The sequence below is a fragment of the Eurytemora carolleeae genome, unplaced genomic scaffold (assembly GCF_000591075.1).
Source record: "Eurytemora carolleeae unplaced genomic scaffold, Eaff_2.0 scaffold818, whole genome shotgun sequence".
In the NCBI taxonomy this organism is placed as follows: Eukaryota; Metazoa; Arthropoda; class Copepoda; order Calanoida; family Temoridae; genus Eurytemora; species Eurytemora carolleeae.
Genome location: NW_019396712.1, coordinates 78,956 through 98,444, shown reverse-complemented (window position 1 = coordinate 98,444; position 19,489 = coordinate 78,956). Strand labels below are relative to the sequence as shown.

The 19,489-nt window shown below is 30.8% G+C and overlaps 1 protein-coding gene across 1 annotated transcript in view; it reads left to right on the top strand.

Annotated features, from left to right (window-relative positions):
• The window catches only part of LOC111707678 (uncharacterized), a 30,033-nt gene that overhangs the window by 10,210 nt on the left and 334 nt on the right, over positions 1-19,489 (top strand). The window contains exons 7-8 of the mRNA XM_023480818.1: positions 5,189-5,362; positions 12,248-12,326. Coding sequence (XP_023336586.1) covers positions 5,189-5,362; positions 12,248-12,326 — 253 coding nt within the window. The remainder of the gene's footprint in view (positions 1-5,188; positions 5,363-12,247; positions 12,327-19,489) is intronic.

Sequence of the window (19,489 nt, the reverse complement as noted above, 5' to 3'; positions counted from 1 at the left end):
TTTGTACCGTCTAAATATATCTATATATGTGTGATTTGAAAAAAATTTGGTAAAATCAAAGCCCAATGTGTTGCAACACCTCAAAGTCAAAACTGTCCTAACTGTCATCAACAAGCTTACGTTAACAAAAATGTTATCTTGTTTTATGGAGCTATTTTATTAATTGGAATCATATAATAATAATTTTATTGGACATTTTTTTTGTAGTACCCAGGAAGAAAACCAGCGACTGAAAACATTATTAAGGTGTAAAATATTGATGATTTGATTAAGTAATTAACCAAATGACTTGATGGATTATTATTTATTATTTATTGGATAACTTTCAGGTTTTTGACAATTATTCTTGGCTAGCTATTTTTGGCAGGTAAGTAAAATTGTTAAAGTTACAATTCCTCAATGTTTTATCTTCTAAATCTTTAGCTTGATAATAATGAGTATTTCTCTTTTGGTTTTATCTATTATAATTAATGGATTGGGATTTAAACAGGTAATTCGTTTAAGAAAAATCTTAGTGATTCTCAAAAACATATTTATGAACGATATTCACATTTTAGCCTGACAATGTCAATGTCTTGATGATTCCTTTGTCTTTACTTAACGCAGAACCTATGCCAGATTGTTTTATTGTTTCAAATAAAAGAGGTAAAAGCTAAATAGAAAGGTTTCTTAACTAAATGCAAAACAAGTAGAACACAGTGTTTCCACTTTTTATTAAATGTCAGTGAGAAGATTGATGAATATTAGAATAAATGAAAAATACTTTTTATTTGCATAAGAACAGATTTCAAAGTCTGTTCTTGTAGTATTTAGATCCTTCTGAATCTTATATCATTTTTCCACACCTAGAAGAGGTAGTAAATAAGTAATTCGTGATCCAAGTCTCCTCTTCTTGCAGTATATGATAGAACTGAAGTTTAAACATGGTTTTCAGAAAATATTGCGAATTTTACAATTATTTTTGGGGCATTTCTTCTGTGCAGAAATAAAAGATTCCTTTGTGAGCTTACCAAATTATAATTACCAAAATGTCACTTTTGTGAGCTTACCAAATTGTCATTACCAAAATGTCATTTTTGTGAGCTTACCAAATTGTCATTACCAAATTGTCACCTTACTAAATTATCACTTTTTTGTTAAAACCAATTTGTCATTACCAAATTGTCATTACCAGATTGTTATTACCAAATTGACATTACCAAAAATCCTCCCATCCTACTGGTGTATTTCTTAATCCTGCCAATACTGACTATGTATGTATATATTAAATAAATGTTAAAAAATTGATAAAAAATAATATATGAAAGCAATATTTTTTGGTTATTGTAAAGATATTTGCTAGACAGGTAATTTTATGCATTGATTCGTATTTATTATATATAAAGGATCTTCTTTTTTGAGAAAACTAGAGTTTAAGAAAATATATTTTAAAACCCCTATTATTAGCTTTCATTTTAGTGTATTCTGGAAGCTTATTACTCATAACTTGGGCGTTAGCTTGCACATTATTGACATTTGCTTTTTCTGGCAACCTCAGGTAACCTCAATTTTAATTTATTTTAAATTTCACAATTATTTTAAATTTCTAAATTATTGGGTACAGATCATACAGAAATACTTCTTCTTCATGTCCTTTTAATTTCCTCAGATCTTGACTAACTAGCTCCTAATAGACTAGATAATATAAACCTTTCAGGGTGCAAGGTCATTCTGTCATATTAACTCCCGAGTCAGCTTAAATGTGTTTTGAATGAGAAATACTATAGTCCTCACTGTTAAAGTCTAATCCCACATTGACAGTTTTTTTAAAGAAGATTAACCGAATTGCTATTCATGTAAAACTAATTAGATATCTTTTAATAACCTTTGATATTTGTTGTGTACATGTCAGAAAATTACTTTAAACTCTAGTTATTCGAATTAGTGTATAAACTATTTTGCATATGATAAATCTGCACCCTGATCACTAATCGTTCTCCTTAAATCTATTAAATTGAAATATTTTGTTATTATTACTAAAATTAGTGGAAAAAATAATCAAAACAGCCAAGAGCTATTTTCCACCTAATTGCTTTATACTTGTACTGTTAATATAATCATCAATTTTGTGATTGTAAACTCTATCTGTATACAGATACATTTATTTTAGCAATAAACTTTATCTTATCTTATCTTATCTAACCTGCTAAGTATGTTGACCCATCACTTTAGAACACGGGGAGTGTGACTTGCGCCCATCATTTTCAGAGGTCCGAAAGAGTATTCCAGTATCCAGTGTGAGGAGGGTTAATAACTAGTTTGTGGTATTAGATTCAAAGTCTGCTGAAGGCTCTGTTCCCCCCTTCAACCAGTATCAGATTGTAATTCATTCCTGATTATTTGAGTTTCTGTATTCCTTCTTTAATCTTTATTCTTATCTTGACTTGGATTAAATACGGTATCCACTCAGCTGTGGAGAGAAGGGACCTTAATATCTAGACTACTATAACTAGTACCACACACACACTGCTCACTCTCTTAACAGGTTTAAAGAGCTCTACTGACATCTGTCCTCTGGGAGGTTCAGATACACACTAAAAATGTAGAATTAGTAAAACTAACAGAAATCTGCTTAAATAATCAAATCCCTTGGCGACCCGGAAGGGAAAGACCTCAATATCAGAATTTTTACCATTTTCCCTCATGCTTTTTTGTCCCTTCCAGTCCCTTGATCATAAAACTAGTTTTTTTGTCCTGGCTCAGGCAGATATACAGAATTTGACATTATTATGATTAAAATTTTAGGATTTTATAGACATTTGTTTTAGAGCCAGACTTCTAGCTCCCTCATATGAAAATCCTGTTGATACTTCTGCCCAAATTGCTGAAAGAGAAATGGTAAAATTTAAAAGAGATACTTACTTTAATCTACACTACAGGATGGAGGATGTTGTTTCCATGGTGCTATGGAAACGCCTCAACACAGAAACGCTTCAACACGGAATCCTACCCAAAAAAACGGAAACCTCCCCAAAATGAATTATTTTGAGGTGATTCCTGTTTTTCAAAAATTGTGGGAAATCCCTGAAATCTAATTTTTAGAGGAATTTCCCCTTTTTTTTGATCGGTTTCCCCAACTTTTAGGTCAGATTCTGGTTTATACAGGTCTTATATTTTTGAGGGATTTCTTAATATTTTTAAGGGATTTCCCAATTTTTTCGATCTGCTCCCTCATTTTTTGGGTCTATTTCCGGTTTTCAGAAAAAGTTTTAAATTCTCAGTTTGTTGATCGGTTTCCCCTTTATTTGGGTCTGATTCTTCTTTTTTTGGGTCCGTTTCCGGTTTAAATTCTTAGTTTGCTGATCAGTTTCCTCTTTGTTTTTTGGTCTGTTTCCTCATTTTTTGGGTCTATTTCCGGTTTTCAACAAAAGTTTTAAATTCTCAGTTTGTTGATCGGTTTCCCCTTTTTTTTGAGTCTGATTCCTCAGTTTCTGGGTCCATTTCCTGTTTTCAAAAAGTTTTAAACTCTCAGTTTGTTGATATGTTTCCTTTTTTTTCGGTCCGTTTCCTCATTTTTTGAGTCTGTTTCTGGTTTTCAAAAAAGTTTTGAATTCTCAGTTTGTATATCAGTTTCCTCTTTTTTTGGGTCCGTTTCCTCATTTTTTGGATCTGTTTCCGGTTTTCAAAAAAAGTTTTAAATTCTCAGTTTGTTGATCAGTTTCCTCTTTTTTGGGTCTGTTTCCTCTTTTTTTGGGTCAGTGTCTGGTTTTAAAAAAATTTTAAATTCTCAGTTTGTTGATCAGTTTCCTCTTTTTTTGGGTCTGATTCCGGTTTTAAAAAAGTTTTAAATTCTCAGTTTGTTGATTGGTTTCCTCTTTTTGGGTCTGGAACAAACTGAAAATTTAAAACTTTTTTCAATAACCGGAAACAGACCCAAAAAAAGAGGAAACAGACCCAAAAAAAGAGGAAACCGATCAACAAACTAAGAATTTATAACTTTTTTTTAAAACCAGAAATGGACTCAAAAAAGAGGAAACCAATCAACAAACTGAAAATTTAAAACTTTTTCTGAAAACCGGAAATGGACCCAATAAAAGAGGAAACTGATAAACAAACTGAGAATTGAAAACTTATTTTGAAAATGAGTCAAATGTAAATATAGGGGAAACCAATCCAAAATATTAGGAAATCCCTCATCACTTTTTTTGTTTTTGAGGGATTTCCGATAATTTTTGAAAAAAGAAGGAAACAGACCCAAACTCACTTTTGAGTCTGTTTCTGTGTTGAGACATTTCCATAGCACCGTTTCCATAACTAAGTTAGAGAGTGAAACTGATTTGAAATATTGTTTGAAAATTTATCACCATCTAAAATATCTTTAAATTGAACATTTTAATAATGCTTTCCCTTAATAAAATGAATATATTGTCAGTATTTAAGTGTTCCTAATAAGGATAAAAAAATCTTGAAAACAAGAAAAAGTCGCTGCACTCCCCCTTTCCTCTGATGAAAGGTTAGTGCACTGCTTAGTTTTACCCTTCCCTCTAGCATGTACTACTGGATACTTCATTACTAACGACTTTTCAATACACTTTATTAGTATATATTCATCATTTGTATTTGTCTAAAGCAAATTACATTAAACAATATAAAAGTTTACAAACTAATGCTCTTTTTTTCTGGCTATCACATTTTATAATTGACAGGGTTTGCCAAAAAACAGGTGCAATAAAAGACTTTTAGCATGAGTATAGTTTACTAGTTTAGTTATTCAGATATGGTTTTCAGAAATAGAGTTTCTTGATCCCAGTAAAGTGTTTTTGGTTTTCTTAAAATTTTTTTTCAAAAACAATTGTTTATAAAAAAACAATTGTATAACAAACACTTGCTGATAATTTTTAAAAATGATTGTTGTTCAATTTTTAAAACAATCAAAAAACAAAATGAAAAATGATAGTTTTACTATGGATATGAAACTCTATTAGCAACCCTAGTTGCACCAAGATGTCACCTGTCATCTCCTGGATTTAGTTAGATCCCCTCCTGATGATCCTTTGTAATGCTCTCCTACAAAGATTAGTTTAGTCCCTGCAGAGTCTCCCTCTTCTCAGACAATTGGTCCTAGTGTCTCTCAGAGCTGATAGATAAGATGTTCATGCTGCTTCCTTAGGACGAGAAGCCAGGATTTTCCTTTTGAGGTTTGTTATAGGAGAGAATTGCAGCTGATGTTTGTGCTCACCTGCTCACTGAGTCATTTTCAGACCCTCAAGAAATGGCCCTGCTTACAGATGAAGTGTGGACTATCTGTGGTAAGTCTGGTGCTGTTCATGCTCTCTCCGATGAGTTCACTGAATTTAAGCAACAGAATTATATTCTATTCAAAGTAAGACATTAACCAATCTGTAATACATAAGTTTCCAACTGTAAGGGTTTCCTGTGAACTTCTTATTCACAAGTTCCTGTTTAAAGATGTTGGGTTTCCTGTACATTTACTGCTAGCTGGTGGGATCCCATTAGAGTTTTTGTAGCTTTTTGATTCACTCTTGACAGTGTGGCAAGCTGATAGACATCTTCATCCTCCTTCTGAGAAGCTTCATCTACAACTGTTACTGAACTTAAGTCGGCCATCATTATATTACATCATCTCTCCTACCCTTCCTCTACTTTGGAATCTTTGACTTTACCCTTTATAGCAGCTGTTCCTTAGAAATGGGAAAAATATGTCTCAGTGTCCTTTTCTTAGACCCATATTCCACATTAGGGTTACCTCTACCAGAGAATGGCAGAGGGTGTATGTAGATTTTACAAGATCCATTAAAGATTAGATTCTAAATTGAATCAACTTGAATTGTTAAGTTTAGTGGACACTCAGTATCATTTTGTAAAAAAGGACAACTAAAAAAAAAAAATTTAAAGTTAATTTAAAATTTGCTGTTAACAATTTATTATCAATTATTATTTATAACCTAGTTTAAAATGTATCCTTGTCCCTGAAGTTTAGTTTACTTATGCTGTATTATTAGTAATGAGTTAAACATAAATAGAAACATCATAGATTTTTTATTTCAATTTTCTTGAATTGCTGCACTTTTAATGTTAGGACTTAGGGCAATGATTAAAATCTAATTATCTATTTTCTGATATGTAATTAAAAAATAATTAACCGTTTCTAGTATATAGTCTGGAATATTTTTTCTGGAAATGGAGGAATTGTACAGTACAATTATTTCATCACATCTCCTAACCCGGATCAAGTTAGAATGATGAAGAACATAATTAACCAGACATCAACGGTAACTTCTTGAAAACTAAAAAACTCATGTTAAAGTACAAGCCTGACTCTAAGGCAACTAGAGCAAGTTGTTTACAGTCTTTCTTAAAAAAAATTTTAATCACTTCATATTAAAAGAAAAATACTAATCAAATGCCTGAATCTTATTTTCTTAGGCCAACAGGTTTTGATATTAGAGAAAATTACCCTGCAGTCAACTCATCTTTGTCATTCACTATTGCCAGAAAAGACATGTATAGCAAATTATGTGGGATCACTAAAAATTGATAGTTCTCTGTATCTACAGCAGATTAGGTTCTTGATCAGTTGATGTTAATCTAATTTTGTTGTAATGTAAGGAGCAATCTTCTGAAAGTATAACAGCTTTGTTAGTCAGAGTAAGAAAATTTTCCAAATGGGTTAAATTTTGATTCATCAGAGTTTGTTTTAGACCCTTAAATAACAAACAAAAGAAAAACGAGATTGAATTAAGGAAGGACTTTTAAGGATTTGTTTGGTTGTGATTTACATTTGAGATCCTTAATCAATGTCATCCCCTTGGTTCCATGTCAGAAACTTTTGGACAAAATTAATCCAGATCTTTGTCATTTACAAATCTTGTAAACGCACAAATCAAACTTCTTAAACCCTTGCTAAAATGGTTGGAGCAATTTTCAATATCTTTAACCCTTTATTGAGATTTTGATGATCTCCCCCTCCCCCTTGGACATGCCATTATCCTTAAAATTTTAACTTTTTGCTTCTCAACCCCAATATACCAATATGAAACTATACAAAAATTGTTTTAAAATGCATTCTGGATCATGGTTCAGGAAACTGCTTGTTTTTTGCTTTATCTAATAAAAACATTTTGGGTAACCTAGCCTCCAAAGTGTCCTTTTTCTCTGGTCAAAATTCCAGATATACCTATTCTGCAACTAGGGATGGATCATTTTCATTTTTTTTAAAAGGATCATTTAGTTATGAAATAACAACGAAAAAATAAAAAACGAAACAATTGTTTTAAAATTTTGTTAACAACAACACTTCATTAACGACAATTAATGAAGAGAGGAGGATATAGAAAACTGACTTGAGGGGCATCGGTTCTTACTATTGAGTATTTTTTTTTTAAATATCAAGAAGTTTCAGCTCCCCCACAACTTTTTATTGCATGTTTGAAAACATCCACCATTTGGATTGTTAACAACTACCCTTAGTTAAGGATTGTTAACAAAAGAGGAGAAGAGAGAAAACCGCCCTGAAGGGCATCATTACTTATTATTGAGTAGTTTTAATGAAAATATCAAGATGTTTTAGCTCCCCCACAACTTTTTACTGACCTTTAAGTAAAACAATCGTTTTTTCCAAAACTATCAATTTAAAAAAAAACAGTCGCTTTTTGTTTTATACAAATGATGTTTCTAAAAACAAGTGCCATTTGACGAGTGGGTTAAAAACAATAGATATTTTGAAACTATCGTTTATGAAAACAGTAAAAAAAACAAGCTTTAAACAATCACTTTAAAAAAAGGTTAATAACCCTAGCTGTGACAACAAAGCTAAACCACCTGCAGGAAAATACTCTTTACATCACAACAACAATCTGCTTGATGCCAACCTAGCCTGAAATGTGTCCGGTATAGATATAGTTAAATTTAATAAAAAATTTTGAAGCTGAGACTTCTAGAAGTACCTTAAAAGTAGTTAAAGTGAAGCTTAGTAATCACTCCTCGTATTATTTACTTTCCATATTCCTTTCTCCCTAACTGCTGCCATCTAATTATTATTAAAGAAGCATATGATTTGTTATCAAATGAAAAGCATACCCTTACCATGTTTTATTAAAGAAATAAGAGAAACATTTCTCTGAAATTTTTCTTTGAAAATTTCTGAGAATCTCTTGGGATTTGTTCATCAATTTTACTGATTTTAATGGAAACTGGAAAATGTTTGGGGAACTGGAGAAATTGTTAGGACTTTAATCACTAGATTTATAAATTTTTCAAATATTTAGATCATTCTATAAAAAAATCTCTAGTTCTATCACGAGATTTCCCAAATTTTATGAAAGACTTTGGTGTGTTAAGACGTTTTATAAGTTTAATATAATTTCCTACAGAGTGCAGCAGCTAGAAATGGGCACGTTTTACTTTTTTTCATTTTGATCCTTCACCACTTATGAATGAACCATTTTCATTTTTTTTCAATCACTCAAAAATTAATTGATTTCATTCGTTCTCAAAATTATGGTTTATTTTCCATCTATTTCATTTGTTTTCTATCTTAACAAAAGTGAATAAAACAAACAAAACTGTTTATGAATGATTTTGATTGTTCAAACAATATCAAATGGTTTTTTTGTTTGCTTTCTTTGTTCATTTGTTTTTTAGTTTGGCGAACAATCCTTTTTGTTTGTCCATTGTTCATTTTTTTCCTGAACAACACGTTTTTCACAAAAAAGTTTGATCTCAAAATTTTGTTTGTTTCAAAAAAAGATGCCTATCGCTATCAGCAGCACAATAAAATATTTCTGGAATACTCCCAATAAAATGAATATTTTCTCATGTAAACATCCTTCTCTATTTTAACATTTATATGTAATTCTTTAAAACTTGTGTTTATCCTGCCAGGAAAGTTAAAAAAAGTTTCAAAAGAAAGACCTTATTCATTGCATGTACATTGTATGTTGACATGTCAAATGTGACAGTACATCAAATGAATAATCATCTTTTGGAAAGATTGATGAACTTAGAGGAAGACAGCTGTATTTAACTTGCTTTATTTTTTCAATACCTCTAATTTATATTTTGTATTTGTAAACCGAAAGCAATGACATTTTAAATAGATCAAATTTTACAAACAATAACAGCTTCTAAAGGTTTTAAAGAAATATTTATATTGATATGTTAAATCATGCAGTGATTAACTTAAAGAACTGATGATGTAATTGTCAGTACTTTTCTATAAAAATTCGTGCTGCAGAGACAATTAAGGATATTGACAAAGTCTTGCTTTTTTCTTAATTTTTACACTTAAAAAGATTACAGTTGTTAATCATGCATGAATCTAATTTATTCAAATCAAGCAAGGCTTGAAATTACAAAAAAGGCTCTGAAACCCCTGATTTTTAAGATTGGACAAATGCAGGTTGTACTAGAGAGAAGAAATTCCATTTTTTATGGAAATAAGGTATTACATATACGAAACTTAAAGTGAAGCATATGATAATATTTTTAATCATTGCACAAAACTGTTTACACTAGACATTTTACCTCTCTTCACCAGCGACAATTTTAACTATTGCTTTTTAATCCTTAACAAACTTGGGGGGGGGGGGGCGTTCAGCGCCCCCCTGTAGTTTTTTTTGACCTAACACTCAATTTTGACACTATCACTGTGAAATTTTGTGACTTTTAATGAACAGTAATTTAAAGGATTTTTTGTTAAAAAATATTTTTTTTAATTTGTAGGGTAATACCGACTATACGCAGATTCAGACCCCCCATGGGGTTAAGCTGCCAGATTTCTTTGTACATCATATTTTAGGAATTAACATTTTTGCATTTTCAATTAGGATAAATGTCAACCTTTTTTTTCAGGCATTTGTAATCTTTCTTGAGACATAAATATTTATTCTTTGCGAATACATTTAAACCTTACAAAGTTACAATGGGTTTAAATTGTTGCATTACATGTTTTTTAGTTCAAGTTTAAATTTGTGAACCATCAATTTGAATTTATGTTAATTATGAGAATTTATGTGACTATTCAATTTTGCTGTTTTAAAGTTTATAAAATTCAAACCTTGTCTACATTCTTTAATGCATTAAATTCAAACATTTTATTTACATAGAATAGAGAAATATAATCTGGCATAAGAACTGTTCTTTCAGAGCACTTGAAGCCCTTTTTTATATCAATTTTAGGTATTAACCCTTGCTCTTCAAGCTGCAATTTTTCTTTGCAAATGGTAATCTACGGATTTCTAAACTTAAATTTGCGCAGTTTTTAAACTTAATAAATTTCTAGCTTTATTCCTGGCAAAACTTTTGTCTTTATGATGTCTGGGGTTTTGTAATTTGCAACAAAAAAGTTGGACCTAATTGGTTTTTCCTTTTTGATGTTTATTAGTTCAAACAGATGAGTGGCGGATCCAATAATATATTAGGGGTGATGGAAACTGATGCATGTAGTTTGAAAACATATATTTAATGCTCACTCCTAGAGGGAAACACTAAAAAGATATGAGAAACCCTGATTTTGACCTCTGTATCAACCCTTTTTAGCTTGGCCTTACACTCAAATCACATCATTTTTTTAAGCTATGGCTTATTTTACCAGTTTGAGGGCGAAATTCAAACTAAATATTTATAGTTAGTAAACACTTAACCTTTTTGAATAACTCAATAGACTTTATTTAACCATGTGGAGTTTGTTTCCACCACAGGGGTGAACAATTTAGCTTCATGAGCAGAGGAACATTCTTGCAGGGGCATGAGCAGCCCCTGTATCCACCCCTGAAACAGACAGACACTCAACACTTAATTAAAGCATATTTGTTATTAGGTTACATTCCTTGAATAAATATACTGTTAATTTAGGAAAGAGTGATGCAAATTTGGAGTAATAATCAAGTCTTTTCTAAGGAAAGTCCACTTCAGCCCTTTTATTTTGGAAAGGTATTATCTTTAAATCATTAAAATAAGAACCTCCCAATTATGCATGCAATGCATGTTAGAAGTAACTACACTGAATAAATATTTTGACCTTGCTCTAACTCTAGTATATACATTTTGTTGCCATAGAAATGTCTGCCATATGTTCAAGAAAGTTTATTGAAGACCAACAAATTTTTTATCAAGTACATTTTTTCTTTAAAAAAAATGAAAAGTATAAGAGAGATTATAATATTTTGTTAACACTATTTCTTGCCTGCACATCTGCAGGTGTACTTGTCTCCTCATTTAAACCAAAGTAAATAAATACTAAAGTGTGCCAAACTCTTAGTTGGATAACGCCATTCTATGTCTTAAGTTATTTAGAATAATATTGAATGGCCCTTATAATTTGGTTCTAATTAATTCGTTTACAAACTTTATTTTAGAACTTATGTGAAATTACAAAACACAAACCAAATAATTCCATATGGCCCAAATAGTTGTCTTTATTCTGTCTGTTCCACTTTAGTATTTATTCACGTTGCTTTTATCCAGCATCTTTGCCTTGGTGAAAATGACTTTCCTTGCTTTTAATGGCAAGTCTACTTGCAATTTACTTAGACAGAAGAAGACACCAGCAATAACTTAAATAAATATAAAGTTAAATGGGGTTTGCTTCATTTCGGAATGGGTGGGTGGCCAATTTTGAGGATTTGGAATGAGAAACCAGGATCTGGATTAAAATCTCTAGGTCTGAAGTGTCCTGTTATGCCCTGGGTGGCCTCTTTCCAATCTATGGTGAATATATCCTGAAACCTATATTTTCCCAGCCATGCTTGGGTTTAATATTCTCTTGGGTTTATATATCAATATGGTGCTTGGTTATTTTGCCCAGTGCATCTTCCCCAGTCACAACTTCCTGAGGCAACTTTCCCAAAAGAAATTTCACCAACAGCCAATTTTCCCAACAATAATTTCCCCCATCACTAATTTCCCCAACAGCAACTTCTCCAACAACAATTTCCCCATGCAGTAAATGCAGCAATTTCTCCGCCATGCAGTATAGTATAACATTTTTTCGTTTTTAACATTATTCCAATAAATGGATCTGCAAATTTAAGATAAAAAATTGCAACTTTTCAAATGTGAAAAGTCATCATGCTAACAGTTTAAACAATGCCAGGAAGAAGAGAAATGTTCTGTTGGATCCCAAGTATAAGTTTAACCTACAATCTATGTCAAGGGACAAAACTAAATCATTCTGGAACTGTTAGTCTGAAAATGTCATCATTCATCCTATCACTTTCCAACAACCAATAATAATAATATAAACCAGGCAATTGCGAAGTGTGCAGCTTCTGCTATTAAAGACAGCATATTAGCAATGCTGTGGCCAACCCTGATATTCCAGGCAGGTCAGTTCTGCTTAACTTAGTCTCAGAAATGAACAGAAGTCCTTTTCTAGTTGCTGCTGAGAGACCAAAAATTTCTTAGTCAGCACAAGAATTCTTTCTTCTGTCAAATAGGATTTTACTGCAAGGGGAAATTTTTGTTGGGGAAGTTGCTGTTAGAGAAATTAGTGACTGGGAAAGTTAGTGTTTGGGAAATTAGAGGTTGGGGAAATTGCTGTTGGGGAAGTTGTGACTGGGGAAATTTCCTTGGGAAAGTTGCGCTGGGGAAATGATCTAATGAACACCTAAATTATCATCCCAGCTGAGTACACCTTTCAATATTTATGTATTTTGAGAATTGTGAATCTTAATTGACATGTTTATTTTTCAGAAGAAAATCTTTTATCAAAAATTAAAAGAAACACAAATACAAAATTTAATATTTTCAATATACAGATCGAAACTTGTTCGAACATTATACTAAGATATTTATACATTTGACCCCCCCCCCCTTTTAAATCCCATTGTGGCATTGGTACACTTTTCCTTACCTAAAAGTCTTATCTTCTGTGTCGCATCATCATCAGCTGCAGCAGTTTCAGAAGATTGAAGGAATAAGTGGAAGGTGAAAACCTTGATGCTTTAAATCTCTAAAATAATACTATGACTATCACTACCTTCATAACCAGGCAATAGGCCCCCAAGTGAGCCTTGTTGTTCAAAGAAATCTGCACTTCATTTTAAGAAAAGATCTCTGCCTTGTGTTTATTATCCGTTTCATATCATTTCAGAAGAATAGTTATTCTGGGGAAAACTTCATAAATGATCCATATTTTCCCTTGATGGTTGAATTTATCATTCTGTATGAATTCTACACTCAACATGGCTAATGAAACCATACCCTTGTCTGTCCTGAGATGCCTGAAGTAGATGAGACACTCCTGTTTGGATGAAATCCTAGTTTAAAGAGTTTTCTTGAAACAGCTCAAACCTAGACTTGCTTTAATGTAGGCAGGTCTGCTTTTCTCTATTATCCCTTCAACAGCAGTATTATTGTCATGTATCTCCAATTTAAACCCTACTATTTGTTGTGCTATGTAGTTCCCGCATTCTATTAATTGATCATGATCCTATTCCAGCATTGATATTAGGATTTATCTTTGATATTTAAAAAACAATTATTGAGAACGTAGAGGGTTGCGGGTTTCTTGTGTGTTATTGCATGTAGTTGGGGATTGGTTTGCAATGTAAATTTGTAAATTCTGTACAAAACAGTCTCAAAATATTGTTTTTGTTTCTTAAAAACGAATAAACGCATATTATCATTGAACTTATCAATTCTAGGAGAAAATACGTCCCTACTACTATGGATGGATTGTGCAGAACAACTCCAAGTGGATAAAACATGTTAACCACCATATCTTACTTTCCCAACAGGTTGAAAAAATAACATAATATAAAAACACTTTTGTACAAAACATCTAATCCTGTATGTAAAAAAATAAAAAAGCTGAACCTAATTTATTTAGAAATGATTTAAAAATTATTCATTCTTTCACAGAAAACAAATTTTTACAAAACTTGAATTTGTTTTAGACCTGTAATTTCTTAAATTTTAAACTAAATTCTACTTTTCAGATATGTTAATATTTTTTTAATGTGTTAGAAAGTTTGACAGAACTAAGCCTTCATAGCTTTCCTTATCTTATCTTACCCAACCTGAACCAAAATACAAAGAATCTCATTTGAAGGCATACTATCAAATTTAAAGAAAGCTTGTTGGCCATAATCTAAACTAGATCATATTTAAATAAAGATTTAGTTAGGCACACACTTGAACTAAATTCTCTATTGTCTGTGCCTGGAATAAATGTAAACCCATTCAATCTATAATTTTCAAACAACGCTAAGAGCATTCCTGTAGGTCTACTGAGTTCACAAATCAAGATTTTAGTGAAAGAATTTAGAGTTAGAGACACCCAAACAAAGATAACTAATTTATATTTAAAAAATAGCCAAATAGTTTGGCATTGTATTTTTATCTAACATAAATTAATTTGAATGCATTACTTATATCTAAAAGGCAATTCATAAAGTGTATTCATAAATGTTCTGCTCTTAGCAGACTGCATCTTCTGATGTTTTTATTTTGTATTTCAGGCTGGATTTATTGTCAAAGTTGGAAGAACTCATCAAGGCAACCCATTTGAGGAACCAAATTCAAATATGGTAATATTTAAATGAGATAAAAATATAACATTTCAACACTATCACAATGCTAATTGTCCAACTTGTTTTGGTCTCATCAAGCAGTATTATGTAGCTTTCCTGGTTCGATTTGGTTTAAATTGATCTAATTGGGTTTACCACTCTAATTTGATTGGGTTTACTATTCTATAAAATGTGTACTCTAAGACCTGTTGATTTTAAATTTTCCATGCAAAAGTTATATACTTTGTTAGTGTTAGTGTTATTTACATATAGCATAAGCAGTTAAACACATTATGCAAGTAGTGTATTCATGTAAAAAAGCAATGGAACTGAGTTTCTGCCACAAACAAAAATTGCATAATTCATAAATTTTTACATTGTGAAACTAATGATATTTCAAACTTACACTACTTGATCTATCAGAAGTTAAAGTTTGAAATATCTAGGGTATGTTAAACTGGAATGTAACAATTTAGGAATTATAAGAGAACAGTGAGTTGCTAAAAATCAATTCCTTTCCTTTTACAAATCTCAAGATCTCAAGAATTGAATTTGCCATCATCATTGGTAACCACTTAGAAGCCACCATAGTTTAAGTTAGACCCAAGCAAAACATCAGACAAAACTAAATCTTAGTATACAGAAATGTAATATTTCAGTGCAAAGCTAGAGCTGAGCATGTTCCAACTTTATCTAGCTGTTTCGTTAATGGTTAGTTCCAACCGTTAGAAAAGTAAAATTTTAAGTAGCCGTTAATTTCAAAGTTAAGAATGGCATATCTGTTAACAGCATCTACCATTAAAAAATCGTTAATGGCGAAGCCATTAATGAAAAAATGATTCAAAGTGCCAAAAAAATAGCATTAAAGGTTTGAGGCAGCAAAAAATGGCGATAATGGAATAAACGGCAAGCAATAGTTTTTTCTGTTTGTTAACGGACACTTTTTATTTTTCGAATACCTCAGTTTGTTAAACAGAATTCAGACCAGCCCTGCAGACAGTCTTATTGTCTAGATCTGCACACGGTTTTTTGCTGAGACACCTGTAGTGCATTAATTTAGATTAGGGATTTGAAACAGATAAACAGACTTGCAATATTTGAAACAATCGGAAAAATTTTAGCATTATCTACCTGAAAGGAATTGAGTTTTTACCACAAACTCAAATATTCTAATCTGGCATTTATATTTGCAGTTTAATGTCATAGACCTTTGATATTTTATAAATGAATTCTATTAAATCAAATAATGTAAGTTAAAAATTATAAAGATTTACACCATCAGGTTAGAAAGATAAAGAAATTAGAATATTTTTGTGTGTGGCAAAAACTCAGTTCCTCTATTTTACTCTGAAATTTCTCTTTAAGGAAAAGCTAAGATTAGAGCACATGGCAGCAGCAAATGTTCTACTAGGAGTTGGACTAGTTTTTTCAACTTTAGGAAAAATGGATTTTTTAATAATGAAAGGTCTTGTTTTAACAATTTATTATTTTGAATTTTTAATCTTATAAATTGTATACAGTTGATACAGAAAAATTTTGATTTAAATCTTCTTTTTGTCATCCTTCTTCCTTTCTTCTTTTCTGATATTTCTGATATTCTGATATTTTGTCTAAACCTTTAATTTGGGACACTCGGACCTGACAAGATGATCAGACTTGCAGTTTAAGGCAGAGGGTAGGTGAGGGGCTACCAAGAAGGACGGGTTAGGCAATATTTCAAATATTTTCTTCACTTCGAGTTTTGTCTCCAAATCCTCATTTCGCTAAATTTTTAGGGTTAAAAATGGATCCCACAACATTTGTCCACTGAGAATCTAAATCTAAATGCTGTTAGTGACACAAAGGTAGAGTTGTTAATTGTTTTTGAAAACGATTGTTTTTTGTTTTGTTTTTCAATCGTTTTCAAAAACAATCGTTTTGTTTTAGGAAAGAAACGATCGTTTTTAAAAACAACCCACTCGTTATGAACTTTTAGAAAACAAAAAACGATTGTTTTTATAAAAACGAGTTGCGACCGTTTTTAAAAAAACAATAATTTTTGAAAAAAAGATCGTTTTTGAAAAAAATTGTATTGACAATTATGTTAACGATTGTTAACAAAGGGTCGTTGTTAACGATCGTTTATGAAGGGTTGTGGTTAATGATTGCTAACAAAACGGCGAACTTTATAAAAACTTTAGTTTTTGGAAAAACTATAGTTTATGAAAAAACAAATTACATGCAACATTATTGAATGTCATCTTTCATGAAGTTTAACAGTTGTGGGGGAGCTAAAACTTCTTGATATTTTCTACTCAATGAACTACTCAATGATTAGTACAGATGCCCTACAGGTCGGTTTCCTCTCTTCATTAACGAAAGGTTGTTGTTAACGATCATTTATAAAAACGATTGTTTTGAAAAACGAGTGTTTTGAAAAACAAGTGTTTTGAAAAACGAGTGTTATGAAAAACGATCGTTTTAAAAACGACCATTTTTAAATAACGAACTTTTAAAAAAAACGATTGTTTTTTAAAACAGTCGTTTCATTTTCTATTTTTCGTCTTCGTTTTCATAACAAATCGATCGTTTATCAAAAGAATGAAAACGTTAACATCCCTTCACATAGGCAGGGTTGAGGTAAGGGTTTCCAATTGGAATCTTGTTGCTCGCAATGGTTGCTTCTACTTGGGCTATTTCATTGCACGCAACTGTGCTATAATTGCTAAAAAGGAAGCAATTAAATATTCGCAGATTTGCGTGGAATTGCGCGGAATTGCGCGGAATTGCTTGCATCGGAATTGCTTTTCTATCTAAAAATCAATAATTTTAACTTTTCGACATACAAATTTATGCAGCAGATACAAGAATGGAATTAAATATCTCTGTTGATTTTAAAATAATCGAGGCCTAAGTGTCTGCACTTGTTTCAACAGTTTTCAAATTTTAAAGTTTCTTGTGTTTAAGCTACTAATTAACAATTTAATATGTTAGATTTTTCATTTCTTAACATTGAAGAACGTTAAAATGGAAACTTTTCTTGGTTAAAATTGCAAGGTTTGTTTAATCAAAATTAGATATTTTGCTACAGTGAGAACCAGAAAACTATCGTACAGAAAGACAACACAGTGTATTTGATCTTGTTACAAGTCAAACAAAATTAATTTAACTTATTAAATCACTTGTCCAGTTACATGGCTCTGATTGAGACTAAACTGTCGTCTTACTAAGCAAGAGATTTCTGATTACCATGCTGCACATCAATATTATAAAACAAAAGTTTAAATTCAATTTTCTTAGCATTTTAGATTGAAATGATAGTGAAGTTCAGTTTATTGTATTTGAATGCCACTTACCAAAGTTTAAATTGAATTTTTTGTTTTTGAAAGGAATTGCGCAATAATTGGTTTAAATTGAATTTTATCAAAATATGGAAACACAAATGCAAGAAAGTGGGACGGAATTGCGCGATATAGCACACAATTCCGTTGCTTATATTTGCATGCAAGTAAAATCTACTTGCGTCGGAAACCTTAGTTGAGGTGTATGAGTTCAAAGTTTGGAGTAGGTTAGAAAGGGAGGAAATAAGAGGGAATTACTGGTCTAAATTTCTTTGAAAATGAGCTAGCCTTGACAAAGGGGGTTTTATTACATCTTCACCTAATTAATCCATTATGTTTTAACAGTTTTTTGTTTTGAACTTCTCTACTTTAAGATAATGATGAAAAATAATTGATATTATTGTAAACTATGATTAGTCAAATAAATTTCTGAAATTCAGCAAGATAAAAGTGTGTGTTTTTAGTTGGCATAGAGTTACCATGTGCCATTGAGCAAATGAAAGTTAGTTAAATACCAAAATGCACTGTAAATATTAAAACGTAGTAAAAAAATAAGAACTTTTGGAAAAGCGAATCACAGAGGTTTATTTTAATAAATTGTCTCTAAATTATGAATATTTTGAAAACGGCAAAAATAAAAAAAATCCACATTTCTTTATTATTTTTATAAGAAAAACTGAATGCAGAACAATATTTTTAAAACTGTTAATGATGCAAGTCATTATTATAAAAAGTGGATACAAATATAACAATTTCAGGATACATATTCGCGCCACCTTTATTTTAGAGTAGACACCAATTCATTTCATAATTTCTGGATAAACTTTTTTGTTTGATTTTTTGAATAGTTTGAAAAAACTTCCACATTAATTATACACATATTAAGTTAATTAAATAAAAACACAAACAGAAAAAAAAATTGGTAATTATAATTTTTAGCTTGAGATTAACAAACTTTCTTTATTTCATTTCACATCAGAATATATTTTTTTTATTAAAAAAAATTACAAATCAATGTCAAAAGAATTTAATTTTTAATCAACAATGAAGGTATATGTTTTTACATTATTTTTGTAATTTTTCAAATTTCATTTGTTGAAAAAACATATCTTTTACAAATAAACTTTAAAAAAGGATAAAATACTTTTAGTTTTCAAATAAACATAATTTTTGAATATTATGTTAAAAAAATTAAATTAAGAAACAAATTTTAAACAATGTTGCTGATGTATATTTACAGTGTACCTGTAATTTTAGTTTTAGGTCCTCAAACCATTGAAACTTGATCAAAATATTTCTTTTAATTGGTATTCAGAATATGTATACAGTACTTACTCAAGTTTAGTGAGAATCCTTTTTACTGATTATGCAACAGTTGGAATGTGCTCTTTTAAAACTCTCAAATTAGAGATATTTTAAACAAGGTATTTCAAGTCTTCTTTATTTTAGTTTTAGTCTAAAAAGGTAGAGACTATAACATTTTTAAAATACAGATTCACTAAAGTAGTTTAGACTTTAGATTCAATATACACTCAGACATATATACACAATACACATAGACATATATGAACAAAAACACAGACATATATACAAACAGAAATATTTACAGGTAGTAACTGAGAGTTTTGCAGGGGGGAGGGCGCACATTGTTAGGGG